At 35.8% G+C, this 12,661-nt stretch overlaps 1 protein-coding gene across 20 annotated transcripts in view; it reads right to left on the reverse strand.

Moving 5' to 3' along the window:
* Positions 1 to 12,661, reverse strand: part of LOC106160429 (Kv channel-interacting protein 4) — a 99,613-nt gene that overhangs the window by 59,264 nt on the left and 27,688 nt on the right. The window contains exon 1 of one of the 20 annotated variants that reach the window (XM_013537041.3): positions 10,571 to 11,779. The exons of 16 other annotated variants lie outside the window; for them this stretch is intronic. In XM_013537041.3, coding sequence (XP_013392495.1) covers positions 10,571 to 10,679 — 109 coding nt within the window. In that variant the 5' untranslated portion in view covers positions 10,680 to 11,779. Of the gene's footprint in view, positions 1 to 2,025; positions 2,048 to 10,558; positions 11,780 to 12,661 lie in introns of those variants that run through there. 3 more of the 20 variants (XM_013537040.3, XM_087017942.1, XM_087011473.1) reach the window with 3 other exon arrangements.

Here is a 12,661-nt window from a genome sequence, read left to right on the forward strand (position 1 = left end):
CACGTCTCACACTGCTGATCGCTTTTCACTACACATGATTCCCACTGACATTTCTTAGAAAAAAGATTCCCTTGATTCAATATTTCAGGTTCAACAAAGGTGAAAAAAATGTTGTTTAGAGAATCAGATCCTTGATTGTATGGGCATTGCCTGCCAAATTACCTTCACAGATTGTCATTACAGAAAACGCAGGTTAAGCCATAACATATCATCTGTCATATTGACCAAGCAATAGATCAAATAGCTTTGATGTGAAATGTTTCTTATAACGCATACACAACAATGCCATTTAACCTGTACTTATCCCAGTTTTATCTGTATTTCTGGATTGATTTTCTAAGTATTCAAGGGGTTTAATGCTTCTGTTATCCCCAATGCTATAAACACCTACAGCACATAGCTGCAAAGCTTAGTGTGTTATTGTCTATCACAATTTCCCTAATTTGTCTATTGCTTCCCTGAAGATGACAGACAAAAATATCAATCAATCCATTTATTAGACTTTTTTACCAGATGAGTTTCCTTCTGTCTTATTCCTTACAATTCTTTAGAAAATGCTGAAAATTAAATGCCTTACTTCATTTTCTTTTCAAACAATACAGACTTTCCAAAAATAAACAAAATGGACAAAATGTTGTGAATGTAAGCCTACATAAAGCATGTTCGTAATTGTGTTGGCTGATTAAATTTTGTTTTTCCTTCATAAACTCCCAACACTCGTCCAATATTGAGAATTTTTACATATTAAGATTGGCCTTTTGATGTAAGTTCTGCTTTCTATTGTACAACCCCCATGTAAATCATACTTCCATTTGAAAAAAAGGGACAGACTTTCATCAAAAATGCAAAAAAAAAGTTATAAAGAAAACTTGCATGTGAACAAACTTTGTTAAAGACATATAAAGGGCAATTCTATCTTAAAGACAAATGTATTCAATTTGTTTAATGCAAGCCATTTCTGTATACACTTATGCTTATTACAGGTTTCACAGACTCTCTTTGCAGTATCAGTTACATATTCATAAATGGTGTGTGTGTGACACATCTAGGACACAGCAAGAAAACCCTTAATGAATGTGTTAGCAGGTACGAGAAACTTGATGTGATAGGTGTGACAACATAAGCAATCCAGTGTCACCAAGCACAACCACTTCAGATAGCCCAAGTACATACCACTGAAAATGTGGAAAATGGTTAACTACCATTTCTTTCAATGGAAACTGATATAAAACAGGGTAAAAAAATTTACTTGAAATACATGAAAAAAAATTGTTAAGAACTTGTTGAGGGCTTTTCATTGGATACAGTTCACCTAAAATACTGACATAAAAGTTATAATAAATAAGAGAGAAAATTCATCTGCAAACCCTCCCCAACCAACTGAAGAACAAATTTTGGATACTTGCAGCTTCCTGTACTTGCGAATCAGACATGTTTGCTCCAATGCTTTTAAATCATATATGATAAACGCTGGTATAAACACATTTCTCTTCTCCTACTGTGCTGTGAGTGAGAAGACACCTGTGTATCAATCATGCAACCAGGCATATTTCATTTCTTGTACCTGCATGCAGTATTTTATTTATGGCTACAAAAAAAAAAAAAAAAGAAAAAAAAATTGTGAGGTTAAATACTCATTTATCATTTTGAAAAAGATTAAACAATGTAGTAAAAATAAAAATCCTAAGCCTGTGGCCTAACATTTTGGTAATTTGTAGATTGAATATAGTTATTCATCAATTGATAAGGATGAGTATTTCTTAACCAAATTTTTTGTTCATTTTATGATTTACTGTTTTTTTTTTTTTTTTTTTTTTTTTTACTACATAATGTGCATGCCTGTCCTCGGTTTGCGAACTGCCACTACTGAAAATTATGTTCAGGTTAAAGCAATGCAGAAAATCAATTACTTAAATCATAAAAGGTGGGGATAATTTACCACCACCTTACAATCTGAAGACAGATTTTCACCGATAGGGTTTAGAGATGGGTGGGACAATTTACTCAAACAGAATCATAGCTTACCCTTATGTGGTACTGTGCTGTAGACTAGTCAAATCTGTATAAGTATTGCATATTCGTCTGTTCAGCATCGTAGCAGGCTGGCAAGTAATTTTCAGCATTCCTACTTTGATTAGACCTCGCCATCTCCAGTCACATGGTACGAAACTGGTGACGCAATTAGTTGAAACACTGGTAGTTTTTACTTATGATACACACACACTTTCACTTCAAGCTTTTACAGTTGATGAGGAATATACTTTCAAACAATTAAGGTCTTGAGCTTGGTCCTTTATTATCTAAATCGTAAACACATTAAATGCATATTTTCTCTTTTCCTGAACAGCCAAAATTAATAATTCATTTTCATTTCAAAGTAACCAATAATTTACCTTCCTTGCATTGAGTAACATACAGAATAACTGCTAATTATAACATATGTTGGGAACAATATGAGGCGTGTTTATCTTTTAATTTGATTGCATTCAGGAAGAGTCCCTGCAGAGTTGGAGCGATCTACACAGTCTGATAGTAATACATTGGGAATGAGCCCTATGAATACCAACCATCTCTTAGGGACCACAAAACATCTCCTCTCCCCATTCAACTTCAACCAATTCTAATAGCCCCTGGCAGTTGAATTGTGAAATATGCATACATCATTAGGTTTTGTGAGCCTAATTAAATTGCCCACAAAGCATGGATTTCCCAAGTTAATTAATCACTGGGAAATGATAGCACTCCATGCAATAACAGACACCAGAGGCTTGTAAACTGCCATGTTCAATATGGTCCGCCTGTTAAACGATTGGGCATCCTATACCGCAGATTGGAGATCAGCGTTTTGACATGGCTGGAGCACTAATTGGAAAAATCATGGATTTTATTTACATCTGTGAGTGACCGGATTCAAGATTTGTGTTGAGAAATCTCCTTGCATGCAAGATGGTTATCCTACTACATTTTTAGACATGACCTGCTAATGATGATGACGTTGAGACATTGTAGCTTACACTTATGATGTGGGTGCACATCATTATCATGTGTATCAGCTAGCTTCCCTATCATGGTAACTATAATAACTGCACTGCACCCTTAATTCAGAGCAACATCAACTTAATGCCATGGTGAGAATTCTTTTAACTCCTGGTTTAACCTATCACATCTCTCTTCAATGCCAGCTATGGTTTACTGTTCTATTGACCAATTAAAATCACAAATAAGTATATATTTAGTCATAGACTGGCCTGCATCAATATGCTTCTTTTTTGTTGTTTTTTGATAAACAGAAAGCCATAATTATCATTATTTTTATCTGTTTTAAAAGAAATATGCCTATCAAAAACAATAACTTGTACAAACACAAGCTCAGACTGACTTTACAGATAACCTTCCACCTGCAGTTCACGCCCTCCTGATGTTGGTACATCAGTGCACGACATCCAGTGTTGCCTGTCCTTACCAACAAGGTAGCACAGGTAGGAACTATCATGTAAAATATACTGGATGTTAATTGGTGTATAGAAGCTTATTGAAACACTATTCACTAAGTAAAAGTCAGTTAGGAATAAAACCACTTGAAGATACTTAACACTGTTACAGAAGCAAACCATCTACACTGCTTACATTAAAGTTCAAACTAAGGCATAAATGTCTCATAGATAAAATCTTCTAAATCACTATCCTTTGCAGTCTTAAATGTTATCTGAGAGCGCTTTCAGAAACAGTTAACTCTTATTCATCCATTTCCTGAGTATGACAAGTTTCACATAGAGGCATATATTGGCAGGAACCACTGGAACCAATGTCTTAGGGTGGGTTCACAATGAAAATATTGTATTAGGCACTTTAAACCTACTCTCTGGGTCTCTCTCTGGCGTGGAGATGTGTTATTTTGATTACATTCAGCGAGAGTCCCCACCCAGTTACTACCAACTACCGAGTATGATAATTTAACTGTGAACACACCATAAAACCCCATGTCTACAGGATGATGACTTAATTATTTAAGCAACATCTGTATAATGGGTTCCCAGTGGTATATGTATGTATATTTATAAAGAGCATATTGTAAATGGCACCAAGCAGTGTCTTCCTGGTGTTTTTGCACATAAACACACGTTTGATGTTACTAACAAACAGTGGTATAATATGTATATATATATTTATAAAGAACATATTGTAAATGACACCAAGGAGTGACTTTCTGTTGTTTTTATATACATGATTATTTGACATTATTAGTAACAGTGGGATGAAATTATCTACTAGTATTCAGCCATATTTTCGAAATCGCACCTCTAGAACTGTACTTCGATCCCATCTAATTTCATGCTACCCTAGTACCTGGCAAACCATTTGCAGAAATAATCCACCCTTCAAACATTTTGATGGATTGCCCAATAAATATAAAATTATCTGAAGGCAAATCAAATATTATTGAGACTATAGCCATTCCAGTGTTTCATCTGCAGTTTAGATCATTTTCAGTGCAGGAGCTGTTGAGCTGTACGATAGACTGCATTCCCACATATTTAGATCGATCCATCTGGATCGACCTAACTCCCTGGGGGTTCACACTAAATTGCTGTCAGCCGAACGTGCACTATAGTTAATTATCCCCTTACAGCTTTTAGTAGGCGGGACAGACATTTAAGCATGCAGTTAAGCTGACACCAATCTAGTGAGACTCCCCACGGGGATAGATCGATCTAAAATCTGTGGGAATGCAGTTATAGACATCATTTATCCAAAATAAGGAATGAGAAAGCCTTTTTTATTGGTCACATTAGTACAGTAAGGTGAAGTACAGTGAAGGGTAGAGGTTTGAAATGGACAAGGATTAGTTTCAGTGTTGACGAGATTGTCTGTGGAAATCTAAAGCTGATCTAGTACGCCATTCTAATCATCTATGACATATTATATCTATGAACATCTTTTGCATGCACAATGTTCTTTTTTGAATGAGCAGATGTACGGCCTTATCAATATAGTTTCCTGCTTACAGACACAATAATTCATTACCTATCGGCAAACTTTGATAGAAAACAATGAAACAGGTGTGATGTGTATGTATATGTCTCATATATCAAAATAGGGAATTAGGTAAGCAAAAATTAAACATGTAATGGAAGTTATCTGCTGGAAAAGAAATTGCATCTCAATTGCAGTATGTACAGAAAGTGGCAACCATAATAAAAATGCTTAATAAAAATGTTTTTCTTTATTCATAGATGAATACTACATGTATATGGTGACTAAATTGCAATAGACATTAAGATAACTACAGGCAGTGAATTTGGTTCTGAAAAATAGTTTTTGTTATATACAGCTAAAACAGAAAGTCCCTTGACAGTCCCATAACCATGGCCTAGCTAGGCCTTGCGAGGCCTGATCACGTAGCATCACCATCCGCACCCTTTCTGTACAATAGAAGAGGGAGGATTGCAAAAAATGCAGGCAAAACTGGAAGCGACATTTGGAGGATTATATTATTTGGATTGTGTGTTGATTACAGCCTGGGTCATCATTAGTCACTTTAATAATCAGTCATAATAAGAGATCAATAGCTGTTAGACCGTTACCATTATAGCACAGTTGGTGTTACCTATACAGAATAAGGATTTCTGTACCAACTTATATCTTACTCCCATTCATTACTTGGAACTATTTGCTTAAATAAAATTCAGGGCACAGGCCGTGATCACAAGATACCGACAATAGATTTTTGATTTTTAGAAAATAGATTTTTCATGTGAACGGTTCCCCTAGTGTAAAGGGACTTTCGGTTTTAGTTGTACGTACATTACTGTTTTTGTTATATGTTTAACTCCTTTTTTGCACTGTTTTCCCTCTAAAAAAAAAATTTAAGTGAAAGCAACTAACAGGTGACCTTGAACACCAACTCACAACCACATATTTGTCTTTTTATCCATCTCCCATGCAGAGTGCCACTTCCAATGATACATCTCAGCCTTAGACTTATCAAGTGGTCTCTGGAGGAGTTCAAGGTATTTATAAACGTTACAAATAAAGTGACCAGGTGTGTTAAGCATCATATTGCAACCACATCCGTAAAAATATAATCAGACTCCTGTATGTGTACATTTTCTTGTGTGTCTCTGGCACATGGTGATCCTTAATATTTTTCAAATCTATGTAAAAACCGCTTTGATTTTATTTCTACTTGAAGTTAATGCACCTCATCTTCTTTGCCTACATTTTTCTTGTCCTCTTTCTGAATTATAAATATATCTTTGAAAGTAAATAAACTTCAATCTCACATCCCCTTCTGCCAGAAAATCTTCATGGTCCTTGTATTTTACAGTTTTTATCAATGAATCATGTGAGTGCATGAGATTTAGAATAGATACCTTTTAAATAATAGATAACAAATATAAAAGCCAATAGTGCCAATATAAATAGACACTTAAACTTCTAGGGTAGAGATGTAACTTATGCCATTGACACACGTATACTCAATCTACGTGACATTTAACTTGCTTTTAATGAAATGCAATCAACATGATTTAAGAATCCCTTCACTGAAAATATTTCTTTTTTATCACAGGAATAAGGCTAAAAATGGACGATTTCAATTTCATCAATGCTGTTCTAGTACCTTTAAGTATATACTTATATACTTATATTTTAATTCTTATCTATATTTGGTACTTCCTCTCAGTGTCCCCTCCCCATATTTTGAAAGAAAACAATTTTTTTTCATATTTTCATATATATGTAGCTCTTCCATTCCCTTATCTTCCATGGGCTGGTCAGAGGATGAAATGCACAGAAATTTTATTCAAATACTGCATCATAGTTGCCTGTTGGTCCTTCTCAGCCCTCGTCCTTATGTTTTCCTACTTCATGATATCAGGTGAAAATTGTGAAATTTGCCTTAAATCTCACCACACCTTTGACTTCATTTTCCACTCTTTCTTAAGACCATCAGCCTATCAAAGGTAATAAAATCTCCATGCATCAATAAACAATGCCATGGGTTCAAAAATAATTTCATATCAATAAAACCATAACCGGCAATTTCTCTACTACAAAATGGCCAATTTAGTCATTTGCATCAAGGCACCTTGCCTTACTAATCCACTGGGATCACAGAACCATGTACTACAGCACAAAAATGACTAAAACATGGGCAATTATCTCTACACAAATTACATCAATTAGTAATCAGTTTCTTCTCATAATCAACTTTGCTTGAGCAGACTAGATATTAGATGCATGTTGTTATAACTCCTTGGTTAAATCAAGTGCAGATAGAGAGACTGTCTAAATTTTGTAAGTCATTATCACATTCACATAAAAAAGAAAAAGAGTGAAAACTGATACGCAGAAATAAGTGAAAGTTTTAATTCATTTTTACGAAAAAACAATTAAGTTGTGTGCTTCACTTTTACAAGGTAATGATCAATGAAACTTGGGGTCAATTTTAAGTAAACACTATCCCTTCTATTGAGCAATGAAGTGGCAGAGATCATATAGCTTTGGTGAGATCAAATAGTCACTTTTCTCTCCAGGGATGCTTTGTACAACTTGGCAGGAGAGCACAGAACAGAAAATAGCTCATCTAAAAAGAATTACCATCACATTACGTGAATCTCCATAGGTTTGGTCCTCTACCCTACCTAAAACTTCAGTGTTTTACACTTAAAAAATTGAGTTATAATGAAAGTAATGCAACTGTATTTGATACAGTTGTATAACCTGATAATGATAACTTCAATGCGGGTTCAAATTTTGTCTCCTGTAAGCATCTATCTCTGTATGCAATCAAAAACCACTTAGCATGCAATGAGGGTAAACATGGGTTTATTTTTATGGCTGCAATGTAGAATCAGAACTATCACAGAAGTGCTTGCTGAAGGACATTCTACAATAAAATGGGAGGTTTGAATCTCTCTGGAAAATACTTATTAGTCAATATTCTATAATGTGCTCGTACCTATGACATAATACATATTTAATCAAGTCTCTATCAAAATACCTTACTGTACATTCAAAAAATATATTAACAAGGCATAGTCCCAAAAGGCAATGACAGGTTGCATAAAGTAAGCAAAACAAAATAAATTGACCATTATAGCTGCATGTATGGGCCTTACCAAAGAGTTCCACAATATATATTTCCTGTCTTAACAGTTCCATAACAGACATCTAAGGATTGTCAAGCATTACGTAAAAAGCAGCAATTAAACTAGAGGATCAGAGAGGCGATACCGCCTCTGGATATTGTACCACCAGCTGGAGTAAGCGCATTCGTATGGAAAACCCCCAAAAAAAGGGACACCACCTCCAGTCTTGTGCTTAACAAGCTCTATAAAATGCAATCAACAATAGTTCTCAAAATATGTAAAAAAGGCAAAAAAAAAAAACAACTAAAAATGGTCCAATGATGCAGATTTTTTCCTAACATTGATCACTCCTGTGATTTTTTAGACAATAGACCTATTGTTTTTCCTTGAAATGTGTTATCATTGTTGCATTTGCAGTATGGGAGCAACACTATAGGCATATCTCTGCTAGTTTTTAAAGATATGAGGGGCAACAAAATATGCAAAGTTCAGTTCTTGGTGAAAAAGTAGGTCAAAAGTCAATTTCAAGATCACAGTATATGACTTCCTATTCAAGTTCAATAGTAACCATGGGAATTTCTTTGCCAATTTTGGAGATATAAATGCCAGCTAGAAAACATGCAAGGTGCAGTTCATCATAAAAAGTAGGTCAAAGCTCAATTTCAAGGTCATAGATAGATTGCCAGTATATGACTTTTTATTCAAGTTCAACAGTAACTTTGGGTGTATCTCTGCCAGTTTTCGAGATATAAAGGATGGAAAATTTGAAAAGTTCAGTTCTTGGTGAAAAAGTAGGTCAAAGGTCAATTTCAGTGTCACAGTTAGATTGCAATTATGACTTCCTATTCAAGTTCAATAGTAACTATGGTTGTATCTTTGCCAGTTTTGGAGATATAAGGGACTTAAATGTTGCAAAGTTCAGTTCATGGTGAAAAGTAGGCCAAAGGTCAATTTCAAGGTCACAGTTACATTGCCAGTATATGAAGTCCTATTCAAGTTCAATAGGAACTATGGGCGTATCTCTGCTAATTTTGGAGTAATTCAAAATTTATTTTCACCACTGAATAATGCATTGTACTTTTTTATATAGCGCAACACCTAAACCGTATCGAAAACAAAAACATGGACACCACCTCCAGTATTGTGCTTCACAAGTTCTACCAATTGCAAAATTCAAAAGGTCTCTGGCATTTATGGTTCCAGAATTTGAGAGGGTTTTCAGTTTCATATGTAATGGCTGCTTCTCCCATGAAAATGCACCAATTGACCCCAAACTCTCAAAGATGAAAGGAGTCCCTGATTGTAATCCCTTACCATAATATGAGAGCTTAAGTATGTGTAATTTCTGAAATTGGTACAAACAAATATATTTTTGCAGAAAAGTCCCATTTTTAGAAAATTTTGGCCCGTTTGACCTTGAAATAAAGGTCAAAAGTCAAATCTCAGGGCATATTTGGAATCTCCACATATGACTTTCGGTCAGACTTCTGTAGTAATTTTTCCCATAATTCCTTCAGTTTGGGAGATATTTAGCATTGAATTTTCCAAAATTTTGACAAGTGTGCGTTTCAACGAGTGTCACGCCCAGGCCAAAGCACCGACTGAGACAAAAATATCAGGGGGTTCAAGTTGAGATTATATGTGATCTAAATCCAAGAGATGGGGACACAGGTCCTTGCGGTCTAGGAGGAGAAGCGGTAACGGTGACTTGTATCCCACGACACCCTGCGGAGCCAACGGAGCCAACGGAGCCGGCGGAGCCGGCGGAGCCGTACGAGACGGGTCGGGACTAAAACCATGAGTACCGCCAGCGTACACGCTGGTGGTACTAATAATCAAATGTATCCTCACACTATAAATGTACAGTGGTTTTTGCCAACTTCAACTCAGTTGCCTCACAATTAATGACAACAGCAGCTTAATTAGGCTCTGTAACAACTCTGTTCAATACTCATCCAGGGCATCATTTTCTAAGCTCAAGGGTGTCATCTTTAAAAGTACCTTACTGTATATGTTTTTAAAGCTGCTTACAAGGCAAATGTTCATAAAATGATTTAATCATTCAGAAGTATCTGCATGGAATCTGTTCTGTCAATACATTTCCTATTTACATTGTATTCAGTAAAATCTGAACATGCGATTTGACCTCAGAGTTCATTTCAGACATCATCAAAATTTAAGATAAGAGCTCAAATGTCAAATTGATTTTTTTTTTCTTTTCATGCAAACAAACACTATTTTACAAATAAAAGGGGCAAAGTAGATGTAACATAAACGGATTGGATCAATATGTTGAAAGATTCAAAATCAAATGATGCACTAGGTGCTCACAACAATTAATTAAACATCATCTACCACCAGATTATTTACATTTCTCTGTCAAAAGGTTAATATAGTATGTGCTACCTACTGCAACATATGTTTCTAATGTGCAACAACATCTAATGACGCCTAAGGGATCCCACCTTCTTTTTTACCTTCTTCCTTCTGGGGGTCAACTGGCACCAGGTTCCTACGGGACATCCGACGCGACATCCTACGCCCCCATCTGTAGGCCATGCTCGCCACATTCCCAATCATCGCCATCTTTCCTGATTTGTTGTGTTCCCAAGTTGTTTTCTGGTTTCTATTTAGAGCCTGACCCTACAAGCCCAGTAATGACTGAGGAGATCACTTTTTCCTGTCCGTCCAACACTAAATCAGCTAACTTTCCGTCTTACTTTACACTGAATGAACGGAGGCCTAGTAAAAAGTACATTCTATTGACATATTTAGTGAGTTTTTTTGTACATCACCCAACCCAACTCTCTGTCATCTCCGATCTGTTTCTTGCCTGATCTGTAGTCTGCTGGTGCACTTGCATCGATGTTCTAAAAAAATCAGCAACACAATCCTAGCTGTGAAGAAGTTGACTAGCACAGTCTGGGACCAAAACTCTCAGTACATTTATGCCAGTTGTCTAGAGAGAAAGAATGTAGGTTATGCCATATATAATTGAAGTTCTTTCTCCACTTTCCAGGTAACTGCTACATTTAGTGAGATCTTAGGTAGATGATGCTGGTATCATAGTGTTAATGTGAAGTCAGATAGCCTGGTCCAGCTGATGCCTGTTGAGTTGTGTCCATCAAAAATAGCTATGGCCAGCAATTGGCCCGGTAATACACTTAATTCCACAAAAACACAAACCAACCAGCAGTTTTCTCTACTCATCCAGATTAACCATTTTCATGCAGAAAGATCAGTCTACCAGCACTGTGCCTGCCTGTACTAGTAGACTGGTATAAAAATATATCATCAGTGGTTACCAAGTTGACTTTGATTGGAGATTTCAGTTGGTAGTAACTGATAAGTCAATCCAATTAACCAGAAGAACTTCAGTAAATACCAGGGATTTGGTGTCACACTGTACACAGCTGAAATCAGTATATGAAGATTCAGCAAGTCGGGACACTTCACCATTCCTTAATCTAGGAGAGTTCAATTGAAGCCATGCATTAAAGCATGTATCCTTAGTATGTGTATTCTTCGATCTTTCACTTAATGACTTCCATTCAAGCACCAGAAAACTCCTCTATCTACAAACCCTATAGCTGTGGTTTCAGACAACACAAGCAAGCTTCTGAGCAAGCATGAGGCACCCAGCTAATGCATCACCAAGTCCAAAACCTCCAGCAAAGTTTGATCAAAACTCAATCATTCAGTATACTGCCTTCTGGGCCGACAACAATGATGTTTAGAAATTTCACCACAATGACCACACAAATATTGACCCTTAATATAAACTCTGTAAATAATCACTCTGGGCAGTGATAGTGAATTATATAACTCTTCATTCAGATACACGCTGGTACACTAACAAACATAAATCCTGGGCTGAAAGAACTTTGAACACCTTTGCATTGCAAAACTATAGAAAAGCATAGTGCACTGCTCCTGCAAGCAGATCCCACATGGGTCCACGCACTAATACCTTTATTCCAGGCACTATGAATAATGCACATGTCCAAGAGTTAAAGAGGTAAACAAGGGTCACATTTAAACCATTGTAACTTTGCCTGATCAGTCACCCAGGAGGAAAGGTCACATTTCAGCCACAATTAAGAGTTTCAGGATGAGATACATAAGGTGAACTACAATCAACTACATATACACTGATCAATAATAATGGGTTCGTGTAGTGAGAATTGTAATACAGATTATTAAGTGTGACACTAACAGTTGTCTTCTGCAAAACTGCATCCCCACAGGTCTTGGGGCATGACTTTAGGATGAACTTGTAACAGTTAGTTTAATAAAGGAGAAATAAATAGCAGCCTATGAATTTCCTTGCACATATACCACTGATCTAATACTTGTACTTCACTTATCAAAAAAATAATAATAATAAATAAATAAATAAAAAGATTAATGATTAGCTTTAATATTATTATTATTATTATTACTATAAAGCATCAATCTAAAAATCATCATTTCTTCAGTTTCTTGCCAAGCTATCTCAGGTATTATTTGAGCCAAATTTCAAAAGTCAAAACACTATTCATTAGACAAATTAAGTTTTATGAAGCAAA

This window comes from Lingula anatina, chromosome 1 (assembly GCF_051362555.1).
Source record: "Lingula anatina isolate TDL-2025a chromosome 1, LinAna3.0, whole genome shotgun sequence".
Lineage (NCBI taxonomy): Eukaryota > Metazoa > Brachiopoda > Lingulata > Lingulida > Lingulidae > Lingula > Lingula anatina.